Raw genomic sequence first — 17224 nt, forward strand, 5'->3', positions numbered from 1 at the left:
GGATCATTTTTCTTTGAATAAAAAATGAAAACGGGTCCCACAGACCCGAACGCCACACAAGGGTTAAAGTGTGCGCACGTGTTCATCAACGATCGTCAATCAATGTGGAATTAAAGTGCACATGTTGGAGTAGTCTGCCCATGGCTCCATTTAAATACACAAATCATATTTAAGTTAGCCATGTGCCCGAGATCCCCCAATCTACACATCCTAAAAACACAAAGATAATGAGTAAGCTGATTAAAAAGAAGAATTTCTTGCTGGAGTGTAAAAATGTTGTCCATTCTACTTGTGTTACAAGTTAGTGCAGCAGTGCATGGGCCGGGGAAAGGTGAAAAATGAGTATACTTTGCACACTGAGACAATCAGGGGCTTGTTTGAAAGATCTTAAGATGTAGTTGAACCAGAAAAAAAAAACATCACGTTACTCAGTACGTGTCCTTGCACTAAATTAGTTTGATTTCTCACATTGTTAGGTTCTGAATAAGCCTCCTAAAACCCATGGAAACACCTTAATCCGATCCAGTCAGTTTTTTTTTAAATCAGACTAAAACACCTGGATAATGCGATTGAAAACCAGATCTCTCGGGGGATGGGTGGGTGCTGCCGCGCAGGATACAACCCGGAAGCAATATCTTAAATTAAAAACGTAGCAACAATTGGAATTAAGAGGAGACTGTTTATTTGCATCACAAATTAAAAAAACAGAACATTTTGAAGTGCATCGATGGTAGGGAAAAAAGGAAATGGAGATACATTTAAGGAGGTAGCTCAGGAAATGTAAAAAAGCTGGCTTAATTGGGACCCCAGAACGAAATAGGAATGAGAGGAAAGAGAACGAAGCAGGTATATTCTAGGGCAAATAATAAAGTGTACACAAACCTCTTTACGCTGCATTTGTTTTAACAATGGTTTTCCCTTGTGATATATTATCTTAAAGAACCACTAGAGCAGTGTTTTTCAACCACTGTGCCGCGGCACACTAGTGTGCCGTGAGATACAGTCTGGTGTGCGGTGGGAAATTTTGCAACTTCACCTAATTGGTCCAAAGAATATTTTTTTGCAAATCAATAATTATAATTAGAAATGTCCGATAATGGCTTTTTTGCCGATATTCCGATATTGTCCAACTCTTAATTACCGATTCCGATATCAACCGATACCGATATATACAGTGGTGGAATTAACACATTATTATGCCTAATTTTGTTGTGATGCCCCGCTGGATGCATTAAACAATGTAACAAGGTTTTCCAAAATAAATCAACTCAAGTTATGGAAAAAAACTGGCAACATGGCACTGCCATATTTATTATTGAAGTCACAAAGTGCATTATTTTTTTTTAACATGCCTCAAAACAGCAGGTTGGAATTTGGGACTTGCTCTCCCTGAGAGAGCATGAGAAGGTTGAGGTTGGGGGGGGAGTTTGATGTGGGGGGTGTGTGTAGGGTGTAGCGGGGGGTGTATATTGTAGGGTCCCGGAAGAGTTAGTGCTGCAAGGGGTTCTGAGTATTTGTTCTGTTGTGTTACGTTGCCGATGTTCTCTCGAAATGTGTTTGTCCTTCTTGTTTGGTGTGGGTTCACAGTGTGGCACATATTTGTAACAGTGTTAAAGTTGTTTATACGGTCACCCTCAGTGTGACCTGTATGGCTGTTGACCAAGTATGCCTTGCATTCACTTGTGTGTGTGAAAAACTGAAGATATTATGTGATTGGGCCGGCACGCAAAGGCAGTGCCTTTAAGGTTTATTGCCGCTCTTCTTCCTACTACTACCTACTTCTCCCTACGTCCGTGTACCACTCCGTACAACGGCATTTTAAAAAGTCCTAAATTTTACTTTTTGAAACCGATACCGATAATTTACGATATTACATCTTAAAGCATTTATCGGCCGATATTATCGGCAGCCCGATATTATCGGACATCTCTAATTATAATCTGCAAATAATGTGCCGTTGTCGGTTGTCTGTGCTGTATAGAGCTATGTAGGTTAACCACATAATACTCCATATGGCAGCAGGTAGTTCATTGCTTTGTAGAAGTCAGAACGCGTCGAGGATGGTTTGTCGTGATCCCAATATGCAGAGCACAGCGGAAGACAGCGTGCAGGTAAAATGGTATGTAATGATTAAACCAAAAATGAACAGAAAGGAAAAGGCACTGAAGCATAGGGATGGCTATACAAAACGAAAGTGAAACTGAACTTGCTACAAAGCAAACCAAAACAGAATGCTGGACGACAGCAAAGACTTAACAGTGTGTTGAGCAGAGATGGCGTCCACAAAGCACATCCCGTACATGACATGACAATCAACAATGTCCCCACAAAGAAGGATGGCGTACACACAACTTAAATAGTCCTGATTGCTAACACAAAGCAGGTGCGGGCAATAGCACTCAAAGGAAGGTGTGACGTTGCTACAAGGAGAACACCAACAAAACAGGAAGGGTCACCAGAATAACAGCGCAGGACAGGAACTAAAGCACGACACACAGGAAAACAACAACAAACTCAAAATAAGTCACGACAACCTGGTGGAGTTTCATTTTGTAACCTTTTCTGCTGGTGGTGTGCCTCTGGATTTTCTTTATTAAAAACATGTGCCTTGGCTCAAAGAAGGTTGAAAAACACTGCACTAGAGTGTAAAAACAAGTTGACTTTATATGCATATTTGTGTTTTGTTGTATCCATGATGTAGAGGATGAATAAAGAAACATTCTGGGTTTTATTTCAGTGTTGTAAGTCATTAACTACACTTTGTTCAATTTCATGTTTATTTTAGTTTATTAAGGATCGCCATTATTCTACACCGCAATGGAGACTATTCTTCCTGGGGTCCAGGCAAACAACATCACACAATCACAAAACAAAAGATTACAATGCAGTACAACATGATCAAACACGCTTTCACCAATTACAGACCAATCTCTCTTTTGCCTCAGTTCTCAAAAATCTATCTTAGAGAAACTACTTAACTCTCGACTTGAATCTTTTCTTGAGAAGCATCATATAATCAATGACGGTCAGTATGGCTTTAGGGCCAAAAGAACAACCTCAATGGTGATAACTGAAGCCATTGAAGAAATGACTAATGCACTGGAGCATAAAAGATATGCAGTTGGTATTTTTATTATTCGAAAGAAAGCCTTTGATACCATTAATTATTCAATTCTACTAGATAAAATGGGAAGATATGGAATTAGAGGGCTGGCTGGTGACTGGTTAAAAAGTTATTTAACAGGGAGGGTACAGTTTGTTAAAATGGGTCAATTTTTATCTGATACTCTTGGCATTGCTTGTGGTGTCCCCCAAGGGTCCATGTTGGGGCCAAAACTGTTTAATGTATATATTAATGATATGTTTAATACATCCAAAGTACTGGAATGTATACTATTTGCAGACGACACAAATATATTCTACAGAAGTGATGACTATAATGAGCTCATAAGTACAGTAAACACAGAACTAAACATAGTAAAAAAAAAATGGATGGACACAAATAAATTATCTTTGAATATAAATAAAACTAAGATAGTGATGTTTGGAAATCGCAACATAACGTCTGAACAGAAAATAAGTATTGATGGTACCCAAATTGAAATCGTAAATGACAATACATTTTTGGGAGTAATAATCGATAGTAAACTATCATGGAAAGCTCATGTCAGACACATTAAAACAAAAATCTCCAAAAGCCTCTCAATTACAAACAAAGCAAAACTATACCTCAATGAAAATGCACTCCGTACTCTATACTGCACCTTGGTACTGTCATACCTTACATACTGTGTTGAAGTATGGGGGAATACTTACCACAACACAATTCATCCTCTGATCATATTACAGAAAAGAGCAGTGCGGATCATTCACAACGTTGGTTATTTAGAACATACTCATAATCTGTTTATGCAATCAAAGTTGCTCAAATTTGATGACCTTGTTAAATATAATACATTAATAATCTTATATAAAGCATTTAACAAATTATTTCCGCCTAATCTACAACGTTTTTTATAAGACGAGTGCAGGGTCATAACTTGAGAGGCTTTGGATATTTCTAATTGCCGAGAACTCAAACCACTGGTAAAGGTTTTTGTGTGTCTGTATGCGGAGTAAAACTATGTTTTTGTGTGTCTGTATGCGGAGTAAAACTATGGAACAAACTGGACTTACAACACAAGCAATGCCAAAATATTAATGGATTTAAACTATTATACACACATGGGGTCTGGTTCAAATATAGAGATGAGGGTCTTTAATTTGACCTGCTGCTGTACTCTGTCTCAAAGTGTTAACATGTGCTCAATGTTTCCTTACCATTATTGCTATGTTGTCTATTACCATTATTGCTATGTTGTCTAATACCATTATTGCTATGTTGTCTTTTACCATTGTTGCTATGTTGTCTATTACCATTATTGCTATGTTGTCTATTACCATTATTGCTATGTTGTCTATTACCATTATTGTTATGTTGTCTATTACCATTATTGCTATGTTGTCTATTATTGCTATGTTGTCTATTACCATTATTGCTATGTTGTTTATTACCATTATTGCTATGTTGTCTATTACCATTGTTGGTATATTCATTATTCCTACATTGTTGATACAAATGATTATTACAGTGTAATAATTATTGTTACCTGTGGTAATGTCACTTTGATACAACATCTGTATTACAATCCTTGAACAAAGTAAGAGTGAAACTCATGTGAATAATCACTGAATGGAGAACTGGGGGTGGAATTAAATAAATTATCTTCTTCCCACTCCCTTTCAGGCAAAACTGGACAATCATGCATTACATACTATACATTACTTTTTGCACTATATTAATTTATATTATCATGTGTTGTCAACTTTGTACATTTTTATGTCATTGCCTGAAATAAATAAATAAATGAAAGAAGAAGAAAATATATATATATATATATATATATATATATATATATATATATATATATATATATATATATATATATATATATATATATATATATATATATATATATATATATATATATATATATATATATATATATATATATTCGATAAGCGGAAGAAGATGGATGGATGGATGGATGGATATATATATATATATATATATATATATATATATATATATATATATATATATATATATATATATATATATATATATATGTGTGTGTATATATGTGTATGTGTATATATATATATATATATATATATATATATGTATATATATATATATATATATATATATATATATATATATATATATATATATATGTGTGTATATATGTATATATGTGTGTATATATATATATACATGTGTGTGTGTGTTATGTTATAATGTGTTATGTTTTGTATGCTATATTATATTTTATTATTTTATATTGTATTATATATTTCATTATGATTGTAGAAACCTAAAAACAACTTCCTCCTTGAATAAAAGGTGATTCATGTTTATTATAAAAAAAAGGGTTGTTTATGTTATATGTGAGCGTAAAAATATGTTTTAATTTAAATATTTCATTATGCATAATCATTTCTTATAGCTACGCAAAATATATATATTACAATTAATGCATGTATTTTGAAAATAATACAGTCGTAAAGTAGGAAGCGGAAGTTGCGGATATCTGGCGCATGCGCAAACCGACGGATTGCAGCTGAACTTGTTTGGCGGACGACAAGATGGCGTACTGGGCGACTGTCGCTTACTAAAGAAGTTTCACGATCTAACGGTTATTTATATTCTCAACGATTCGTCTTTTTAAAGTACAAGAAACTCAGGCTGAGTTTGGAGCGTTGGAGTGTTATGTGAAGTGAAGATTGAAGACGTGATAGAAGATGGACGACTACTGCTATGCTAAGATGGCGACGTCCGCTAAAAGAGAACATGAAAGAGAATCAGCGCCACCAACGGAGAACAATCTGAAAAGCGAAGATGAAGGTGAGTGTGTTGCGTTCCCTCATTTAAAAGCCGTTTGAATTCCAAGCCCTAAAATCGAAACTAGCCGACCTTGTTGAAGAGTGTAAAGAAAGAGCCGCCATGATTGTTAGCTTGAAGAAGGCAGTGGAGTTCACATCAGAGGAGATGAAAGAATGCAAAAGTCAAATGAAGAAAGTGGAAGAGCAAAACAAGCGCTTGTGTAAAGAAAATAATGATGTGAAAGAAGAGATGTTGGGGAAGAGTAAGAGATGTGAAGAGAAGACTGGACCACATGTCTACATCAACGTGCAGAGGATTGGAGGTCATAAAGAACAAGAATCATTTCATTACTGTCAACTTTGGATTATTGGGAAGTTCTCCACAAGTGTCACAGCTCATGAAGTAAATGAAAGTTACAGACGCAAATTTAAATAATTAGAATGTTTCTTTCTACAAATCAAAATATATTTTTGGCTCTATGAATGAACCTAAAATATGTATTGTGAAAAAAAAAAACACTTTCCTTAAATTGCGAAAAGTCTAAATTTCATTGTATATTTCTACAAGAACTGCGATGAGGTGGCGACTTGTCCAGGGTGTACCCCGTCTTCCGCGCGAATGCAGCTGAGATAGGCTCCAGCACTCCCCGCGACCCTGAAAGGGACAAGCGGTAGAAAATGAATGGATGGATGGATTTCTACAAGAAACTCATTCGTTAAATGTGGACACTTCTTCCTTAATACCTTAGGACTGATTATAGGCAGTACCTTGGTTTTGCCAGCACTTTGAAGAGTCGTGCTTCAGAAACCTGCGCCGGTATACATGGATTTTCCAATAAACTACTTTTAATGGCAGGCTCAGTGACTACTATTTATGGCAATGGAGGAGCCAATGAAAGGGTAAGTAATAACAGTTAACCCTTGTGCAATGTTCATATTGTTGTTACTCAGCCAGCGTTTGTGGGTCTGATGGACCCGTTGCATTTTGTGGCTTTTAATACCTCACATTTATGTTAAAATACTGAACAGATGTTTACCTTATCCCAATAAACATCTGTTCAGTATTTGAACATAAAAGTGTCAGATTGTGAGGCATTAAAAGCCACAAAATGCAACGGGTCCATCAGACCCACAAACGCTGGCTGAGTAACAACAATATGAACGTTGCACGGAAAATTTCTCTGCCAGTTTCTGCATCCCACAGGGATTCTTCTTTTGTGTTTCTGCACCTGCAGTTCCCACACAAGGTTGCAACATTGTTTGTTTGATATATGTTCTTCACAGAAAATGAGCCAAAGTCAGTGAGTCTCAGTTTGAAAAATGTATTAATTGTATCATTTTTCTTTTAATAAAAAATGAAAACGGGTCCCACAGACCCCAACACCACACAAGGTTTAAATGACATTAAAAAGCATTAAACACAATGTCTGGAGGCATTAAATCATTTAAACAATTGTAGGATTTGGCCGATTAGTCAATACGTCAATCCATCAAACGATAAATAAATTGTGTGGTGTTCGGTGTTCGGGTCTGTGGGACCTGTTTTAATTTTTTATTAAAAGAAAAATTAAAAATGATTTCTATTACATATAAGATGTCCGGGTCCACTGGACCCGGGGCTAATAGAAGTGTGGAAATTGATTTTCTGTGTAACACACACACACACACACACAAACAGTAGGCCTAGACAGAAGGAGTACAGAGTGTAGGTACACAGAACATCAGAGGGTCAAATGTGCGAGAAAATGAGAGCAGACAGTGTTGACAAACAATGTTGCAACCTTGTGTGGGAACCGCAGGTGCAGAAACACAAAAGAAGAATCCCTGTGAGATGCAGAAACTGGCAGAGAAATTTTCCGTGCAACGTTCATATTGTTGTTACTCAGCCAGCGTTTGTGGGTCTGATGGACCCGTTGCATTTTGTGGCTTTTAAAGGCCTACTGAAATGATTTTTTTTTTATTTAAACGGGGATAGCAGATCCATTCTATGTGTCATACTTGATCATTTCGCGATATTGCCATATTTTTGCTGAAAGGATTTAGTAGAGAACATCGACGATAAAGTTTGCAACTTTTGGTCGCTGATAAAAAAAAAAGCCTTGCCTGTACCGGAAGTAGCGTGACGTCGCAGGTTGAAGGGCTCCTCACATTTCCCCATTGTTTACACCAGCAGCGAGAGCGATTCGGACCGAGAAAGCGACGATTACCCCATTAATTTGAGCCAGGATGAAAGATTCGTGGATGAGGAACGTGAGAATGAAGGACTAGAGTGCAGTGCAGGACGCATCTTTTTTCGCTCTGACCGTAACTTAGGTACAAGCTGGCTCATTGGATTCCACACTCTCTCCTTTTTCTATTGTGGATCACGGATTTGTATTTTAAACCACCTGGGATACTATATCCTCTTGAAAATGAGAGTCGAGAACGCGAAATGGACATTCACAGTGACTTTTATCTCCACGACAATACATCGGCGAAGCACTTTAGCTACGGAGCTAACGTGATAGCATTGAGCTTAACTGCAGATAGAAACAATAGAAATAAACCCCTGACTGGAAGGATAAACAGAAGATCAACAATACTATTAAACCATGGACATGTAAATACACGGTTAATGCTTTCCAGCCTGGCGAAAGTTAACAATGCTGTTGCTAACGACGCCATTGAAGCTAACTTAGCAACGAGACCTCACAGAGCTATGCTAAAAACATTAGCTATCCATCTACGCCAGCCAGCCCTCATCTGCTCATCAACACCCGTGCTCACCTGCGTTCCAGCGATCGACGGCGCGACGAAGGACTTCATCCGTGGGTTTGGCGGCTAGCATCGGCTAGGCGTCTGCTATCAGGGTAAGTAGTCCTTGTTGTGTTGCTACAGCCAGCCGCTAAGACACCGATCCCACCTACAACGTTCTTCTTTGCAGCCTCCATTGTTCATTAAACAAATTGCAAAAGATTCACCAACACAGATGTCCAGAATACTGTGGAATTATGAAATGAAAACAGAGCTTTTTCTACGGGCTCCGAATACTTCCCTTGCCCTCGTGACGTCACACGCATACGTCAGCATAATAAAACGTTTTAACCGGAAGTGTGGCGGGAAATTTAAAATGTCACTTTATAAGTTAACCCGGCCGTATTGGCATGTGTTGCAATGTTAAGATTTCATCATTGATATATAAACTATCAGACTGCGTGGTCGCTAGTAGTGGCTTTCAGTAGGCCTTTAATGCCTCACAATCAAACACTTTTATGTTACAATACTGAACAGATATTCAGATGTTCAGTATTGTAACATACACAAGGGTTAAGAACGTTGCGGTCAGCGATATATTGCTATGTCTGTGTGTGTTTCTTTTCCTCCTGTCTGGTTTTAAAACTGGACAAAAGAAGAGGTCCTGTAAGGTCAGAAAGTGTGAAAAGCGCTGCCTCAATACGGAAAAATTAAACTGGGGGCCCAATTTTGGCCATTAGTGACTGTCGGCGTGCAGTTCTTATCTCTGACTCCATGTCATGTTCATGGGGAGTCTGAGCTTGTTTCATACCCGACTCTTTTATTGCAGTCGTCTGCAGTTCAACACACATGCGCTAACTTAACTAACATTAGCAACTGGCCTAGGATGGTCAAACAAGACAATTCTCTCAACAGACCACAACTCTTTTATTCTCTGACATTCCCACAGTAAATGAATACAAGTTAATTCAGCTGCCTGACACTCTATACATCACTTGTTATCTGCTGTACGCGTTTTAAACAACTGTGAGGGTGCAAAATACAAAAGCAGTGAAGTTGTCACGTTGTGTAAATGGTAAATAAAAAGAGAATACAATGATTTGCAAATCCTTTTCAACTTATATTCAATTGAATAGACTGCAAAGACAAGATATTTCATGTTCCAAATAATCATTAACTTAGAATTTAATGGCAGCAACACATTGCAAAAAAGTTGTCACAGGTGCATTTTTACCACTGTGTTACATGGCCTTTCCTTTTAACAACACTCAGTAAACGTTTGGGAACTGAGGAGACAAGCAGGCCAGTCTAGTACGTGCACTCTTTTACTATGAAGCCACGCTGTTATAACACGTGGCTTGGCATTGTCTTGCTGAAATAAGCAGGGGCGTCCATGAAAAAGATGTTGCTTGGATGGCAACATATGTTGCTCCAAAACCTGTATGTACCTTTCAGCATTAATGGTGCCTTCACAGATGTGTAAGTTACCCATGTCTTGGGCACTAATACACCCCCATACCATCACACATGCTGGCTTTTCAACTTTGCGCCTATAACAATCCGGATGGTTCTTTTCCTCTTTGGTCCAAAGGACACAACGTCCACAGTTTCCAAAACCAAATTGAAATGTGGACTCGCCAGACCACAGAACACTTTTCCACTTTGCATCAGTCCATCTTAGAAGAGCTCAGGCCAAGCGAAGCCGGCGCCGTTTCTGGGTGTTGTTGATAAATAACTTTGGCTTTGCATAGTAGAGTTTTAACTTGCACGTACAGATGTAGTGACAAACTGTAGTTACTCACAGTGGTTTTCTGAAGTGTTCCAGAGCCCATGTGGTGATATCCTTTACACACTGATGTCGCTTTTTGATGCAGTACCGCCTGAGGGATCGAAGGTCCGTAATATGATCGCTTACATGCAGTGATATCTCCAGATTCTCTGAACCTTTTGATGATGATGATACAGACCGTAGATGGTGAAATCCTTTAATTCCTTGCAATACCTTGTTTAGAAATGTTGTTCTTAAACAATTTGCTCAGGCATTTGTTGACAAAGTGGTGACCCTCGTCCCGTCCTTGTTTGTGAATGACTGAGCATTTCATGGAAGCTGCTTTTATACCCAATAATGGCACCCACCTGTTCCCAATTAGCCTGGTCACCTGTGGGATGTTCCAAATAAGTGTTTGATGAGCATTCCTCAACTTCCTCAGTCTTTTTTGCCACTTGTGCCAGCTTTTTTGAAACATGTTGCAGGCATCAAATTCCAAATGAGCAAATATTTGCAGAAAATAACAAAGTTTACCAGTTCAAACGTTAAATATCTTGTCTTTGCAGTCTATTCAATTGAATATAAGGATTTGCAGATCATTGTATTCTCTTTTTATTTACCATTTACACAACGTGACAACTTCACTGCTTTTGGGTTTTGTACAATACAAAGTCAGACCACTAGATGCTACCACAGAAAAATAAATAAAGATAAATTCCCAGGTGAAACAGTCTTGTGAGCCAATTCTAATTGACTAAGTAGTGAAACATTATGTAAACGTTTCAACTATTCCAGATTCTCATTGTCAAATGCTAACAATTGTGCGTATACAGACAATTGTAAGCTTTTGACTATATATACTAACCATATGCGTTCGAACATGGGCACAGTTTTTGTTATAATGGCATTAAAAAGTAGGGATGTCCTTATAATGGCTTTTTGCCGATATTCCGATATTGTCCAACTCTTTAATTACCGATACTGATATCAACCGATACCGATATCAACCGATATATGCAGTCGTGGAATTAACACATTATTATGCCTAATTTGGACAACCATGTATGGTGAAGATAAGGTACTTTTAAAAAAATAAAATAAAATAAGATAACTAAATTAAAAACATTTTCTTGAATAAGAAAGAAAGTAAAACAATATAAAAACAGTTACATAGAAACTAGTAATTAATGAAAATGAGTAAAATTAACTGTTAAAGGTTAGTATTATTAGTGGACCAGCAGCACGCACAATCATGTGTGCTTACGGACTGTATCCCTTGCAGACTGTATTGATATATATTGATATATAATGTAGGAACCAGAATATTGATAACAGAAAGAAATGGGGGGAGGGAGGTTTTTTGGGTTGGTGCACTAATTGTAAGTGTATCTTGTGTTTTTTATGTTTATTTAATAAAATTTTTTGAAAAACAACCCGATACAGATAATAAAAAAACGATGCCGATAATGTCCGATATTACATTTTAACGCATTTAGGACATCCCTATTAAAAAGCATTATATTAGATTTGCTGCCACCTGTAGAAACACTGTAAAATATAAATTTGAATAGAAACTTGAGTCAAAATACAATACTGTAATATTGTGACATACAGTCGTGGTCAAAAGTGTACATACACTTGTAAAGAACATCATGTCATGGCTGTCTTGAGTTTCCAATCATTTCTACAACTCTTATTTTTTTGTGATAGAATGATTGGAGCACATACTTGTTGGTCACAAAAAAACATTCATGAAGTTTGCTTCTTTTATGAATTTATTATGGGTCTACTGAAAATGTGAGCAAATGTGCTTCAAAAGTATACATAAAGCAATGTTAATATTTGCTTACATGTCCCTTGGCAAGTTTACCTGCAATAAGGACCTTTTGGTAGCCATCCACAAGCTTCTGCTTGAATTTTTTGACCACAAAATTGCTGCAGTTCAGCTAAATGTGTTGCTTTTCTGACATTGACTTGTTTCTTCAGCATTGTCCACACGTTTAAGTCAGGACTTTGGGAAAGCCATTCTAATACCTTCATTCTAGCCTGATTTAGACTTTCCTTTACCACTTTTGATGTGTGTTTGGGGTCATTATCCTGTTGGAACACCCAACTGCGCCCAAGACCCAACCTCCGGGCTGATGGTTTTAGCTTGTCCTGAAGAATTTGGAGGTAATCCTCCTTTTTCATTGTCCAATTTACTCTCTGTAAAGCACCAGTTCCATTGGCAGCAAAACAGGCCCAGAGCATAATACTACCACCACCATGCTGGATGGTAGGGATGGTGTTTCTGGGATTAAAGGCCTCACCTTTTCTCCTCCAAACATATTGCTGGGTGTTGTGGCCAAACAGCTCAATTTTTGTTTCATCTGACATCACATGGACATTTAAGACCTTCTGGAGGAAAGTTCTGTGGTCAGATGAAGCAAATGTAGCTGTTTGGCCACAACACCCAGCAATATGTTTGGAGGACAAAAGGTGAGGCCTTTAATCCCAGGAACACCTCTGCCTGTTTTCTGGATTAAAGTCATGGCAGAATACCCCGAGATCGCCACCACAGCACTGAAACCACTGTTGCCATTTCCAACATCCTATCTGTGTGAAGAGGGATTTTCTGCAGTGACAGCCACCAAAACAACGTAGCAGACTGGACATAAGCAACACACTTCGGGTGTCTTTGTCTCCCATTACCCCCAGTTGTCTCCCATTACCCCCAGTTGGGACCATCTCGTTCCAGAGAAACAAGCTCAGGGCTCCCATTGATTTAGCGTTACGGTGAGTTAAAAATCTCATGCACTTTATATTTGTTTTTAATGTTGTATCTGCATCTTATTTTGAAGGCATGTAAACGTTACCATAGCAACGAAAATCAGAGCGCGTTTGGGCAGAGGGAGGTGAGGGAGAGGGGAGAGGAGGAGCTTGTGAGTGGACTCGGGCACACAAACATGCAGGAGGCTTATCTGACAATTCAAACTGACAACTTCATTTCAGCTGTTGAAAAATAACATTCATAATGAAAGTAGTGTGGAATTGCTAATTCTTGTCATTTATATATTTTTCCACGTGATTTTTTTTTATCTTTGTAATGGGCAGAGAGGAAGTTACCAGAGACGTTGATGTTATACTCATGTTATGTTGTTGGCGCAATGTGCTAATAAAGGTCTATATGAGTACACAGTGGATTCACGTTTATTATTTTACTTTTTTAATGAAAAAAAAAAAAATCCCCCCCCCCACTTCCCCCCCTCGCCGGGCCGCGGGACAAATTATCAAGCGTTGACCGGTCCGCAGCTACAAAAAGGTTGGGGACCACTGCACTAGATGACAGTAATAATTCATTGGACAAACTGTGTCAAAACAACAAAGTAATTCAAATGATCTCATTCATTGCAATTGTACAGAGTGGATCAAATTTCTTTCTACTTAAATGTAAAAAAAAAATCCTCTACTTCTTAACTGTTAACTTCTTAAAAATAGATATGTTTATGGAAAAATCTGGCGATATGTTTCCATATTGATGTGTTTCCCCTACACTGCTAGTTTGTAGTATCCTAATGTCCATCCAAACAAATATTTTTTTATTTTCTGTGATTTTAGATCCACTTGTCTGAGTTTAATCCAAGTCATGTAAACATTGATCCATCATTCTGGCAAGGCACCAAATGAATGGCCATGAAACACTACACACACATACAGTACATAGAAGGAAGTGTTTAAAGAGTGTTTGTGTTGTTTGTGTCTTGCAGACGTCCAGCAGCTGATCGGTAATCCAGAAGAAGTTTCCCCTCAGTTCGGGGGGAGCTCCACTTTGAAGCAGGAGACTCCACAACCACCCTGCATTAAAAAGGAAGAGGAGGACCTCTGCATCACTCAGGAGGGAGAGTGTCTTCTAGGACGAGAGGAAGCTGATTACACCAAGTTTCCACGGAGTATTCTCTCTGTGAAGACTGAAGATGATGAAGAGAAACCACAAGTAGACAACCTCTTAGCTCCACTATCAGATAGTGAGGCTGAAGACGAGGTTGAAGTAACTTTGAGCAGCGATACAGACTGTGAAGGTGATATGAGGACTCACATTGACAACAAACACTCTGAATGCTCTACAAAGAAGAAAAGTAAAAATTGTTTCAGCTGCTCAGTTTGTGCTAAAAGCTTTCCTAAAAACAGCCAATTAACTTATCACATGAGAACACACACAGGAGAAACACCATTTACTTGTCCATTTTGCTGTAACAGCTTTTCTCAAAAGAGCAGTTGGACCCGTCACATGAAACTGCACACAGGAGAAAAACCATTTAATTGTTCTGTTTGCGGCAAAAGCTTTTCTCAAAAGAGCAATTGGGCGTCTCACAACAGAACACACACAGGAGAAAAACCGTATAGTTGTTCAGTTTGTGGTAAAGGTGTTGCCAGAAAGAACCATTTGACTGAACACATGAGAATGCACACAGGAGAACAACCATATAACTGTTCAGTTTGCGGTAAAAGGTTTTCTCTACAGGGCAGTTTGACGCAACACATGAGAACACACACAGGAGAAAAAAAGTTTACTTGTTCAGTTTGTGGTAAAAGCTGTTCTCAAAGCACCCATTTGACTGGACACATGAGAATACACACAGGAGAAAAACCCTTTAATTGCTCAGTTTGCTGTAAACGTTTTTCTCATAGCAGTGGTTTGAGTCAACACATGAGAAGGCACACTGGGCAAAAAACTTTTAACTGTTCAGTTTGTCCTGAAAGCTTTTCTCTCAAGGGCAATTTCACACAACACATGAAAACACACGCTGGAGAAAAAATATACAGCTGCTCAGTTTGAATAAAGATGAAGTTAAAAGAAAGTGTTCATATTTATCACTCAGGTCTAAGAGAGCACAATCTGAAGGTTCAATGTGCACAATTGAATATCTTAGTTGTTCAGACTGTAATGTGTGTGTACAAGTTTAGATTAGATGATGAGGTAATGGGTCCCATTTTTATAGTCTTTGGTATGACTCGGCCGGGGTTTGAACTCACAACCTACCCATCTCAGGGTGGACACTCTAACCACAAGGCCACTGAGTAGGCTTCTTCAGGAAATGAACAGCATTACTAGTCTGGGAATTTATGTCAGTGCAGTTATCAATCATGTTTGTATGATCATTTTCATTTTGAAGCAGTAATATTAAAGGCCTACTGAAAGCCACTACTACCGACCACGCAGTCTGATAGTTTATACATCAATGATGAAATCTTAACATTGCGACACATGCCAATACGGCCGGGTTAACTTATAAAGTGACATTTTAAATTTCACGGGAAACTTCCGGCTGAAAACGTCTATGTATGATGACGTTTGCGTGTGGCGTCGATGGTTGAAACGGAAGTATTGGGACACATTGTATCCAATACAAACAGCTCTGTTTTCATCGCAAAATTCCACAGTATTCTGGACATCTGTGTTGGTGAATCTTTTGCAATTTGTTCAATGAACAATGGAGACTGCAAAGAAGGAAGCTGTAGGTGGGATCGGTGTATTAGCGGCTGGCTGCAGCAACACAACCAGGAGGACTTTGAGGATAGCAGACACGCTATCCGACGCTAGCCGCCGACCGCATCGATGATCGGGTGAAGTCCTTCGTCGCGCCGTCGATCGCTGGAACACAGGTGAGCACGGGTGTTGATGAGCAGATGAGGGCTGGCGTAGGTGGAGAGATAATGTTTTTTATCAGAGCTCTGACGAGGTCCCGTAGCTAAGTTAGCTTCAATGGCGTCGTTATCAACAGAATTGCTAGGCTTCGACAGGCGGCACAGGATTAACCGTGTAGTTACAGGTCCAGTGTTTGGTTCGGTGTCTCCTGATAGTAGTATTGTTGATCTGCTGTCTATCCTTCCAGTCAGGGGCTTATTTTTTTTGTTTCTATCTGCATTTAAGCACAATGCTATCACGTTAGCTCCATAGCTAAAGTGCTTCACCGATGTATTGTTGTGGAGATAAAAGTCACTGTGAATGTCCATTTCGCATTCTCGACTCTCATTCTCAAGAGGATATAGTATCCGAGGTGGTTTAAAATACAAATCCGTGATCCACAATAGAAAAAGGAGAGAGTGTGGAATCCAATGAGCCAGCTTGTACCTAAGTTACGGTCAGAGTGAAAAAAGATACGTCCTGCACTGCACTCTAGTCCTTCACTCTCACATGCCTCATCCACGAATCTTTCATCCTGGCTCAAATTAATGGGGTAATCGTCACTTTCTCGGTCCGAATCGCTCTCGCTGCTGGTGTAAACAATGGGGAAATGTGAGGAGCCCTTCAACCTGCGACGTCACGCTACTTCCGGTACAGGCAAGGCTTTTTTTTATCAGCGACCAAAAGTTGCGAACTTTATCGTCGATGTTCTCTACTAAATCCTTTCAGCAAAAATATGGCAATATCGCGAAATGATCAAGTATGACACATAGAATGGATCTGCTATCCCCGTTTAAGTAAAAAAAATTCTTTTCGGTAGGCCTTCAACTGTCGGAGGTTTTCAAATATTCAATTAACTTTATTATCATACCAGCATACATGAGAAGGTTTGGAATTTAGTATTACAAGAACAATAGTACATACATAATGAGTGAAATAGAATTAGATATACAGTACATTGGTTATTGTAGGAATAGATTATAAATCGAGTATAATAAAGATGAAAAATAGACTAGATTGTAATCTTGTATTGCAGAGGTGCTCAAAGTGCGGCCTGAAGGCCATTTGCAGCCCACAGCTCGGGTTTTGTTTTGCCCGCAGCACATTGTCGAAGAAAATTAACAAAAAAAAAC

General features: G+C 38.5%; 1 protein-coding gene across 2 annotated transcripts in view; it reads left to right on the forward strand.

Moving 5' to 3' along the window:
• The first annotated feature begins 5614 nt into the window (after window positions 1-5614).
• LOC133631864 (gastrula zinc finger protein XlCGF8.2DB-like) overlaps window positions 5615-17224 on the forward strand; it is a 37375-nt gene continuing 25765 nt past the window's right edge. The window contains exons 1-2 of one of the 2 annotated variants that reach the window (XM_062024032.1): window positions 5615-5947; window positions 14173-15385. In XM_062024032.1, coding sequence (XP_061880016.1) covers window positions 5845-5947; window positions 14173-15242 — 1173 coding nt within the window. In that variant the 5' untranslated portion in view covers window positions 5615-5844 and the 3' untranslated portion in view covers window positions 15243-15385. Of the gene's footprint in view, window positions 5948-14172; window positions 15386-17224 lie in introns of those variants that run through there. The other variant, XM_062024031.1, reaches the window with a different exon arrangement.

Source organism: Entelurus aequoreus, linkage group LG17 (assembly GCF_033978785.1).
Source record: "Entelurus aequoreus isolate RoL-2023_Sb linkage group LG17, RoL_Eaeq_v1.1, whole genome shotgun sequence".
NCBI classification, from domain to species: Eukaryota; Metazoa; Chordata; class Actinopteri; order Syngnathiformes; family Syngnathidae; genus Entelurus; species Entelurus aequoreus.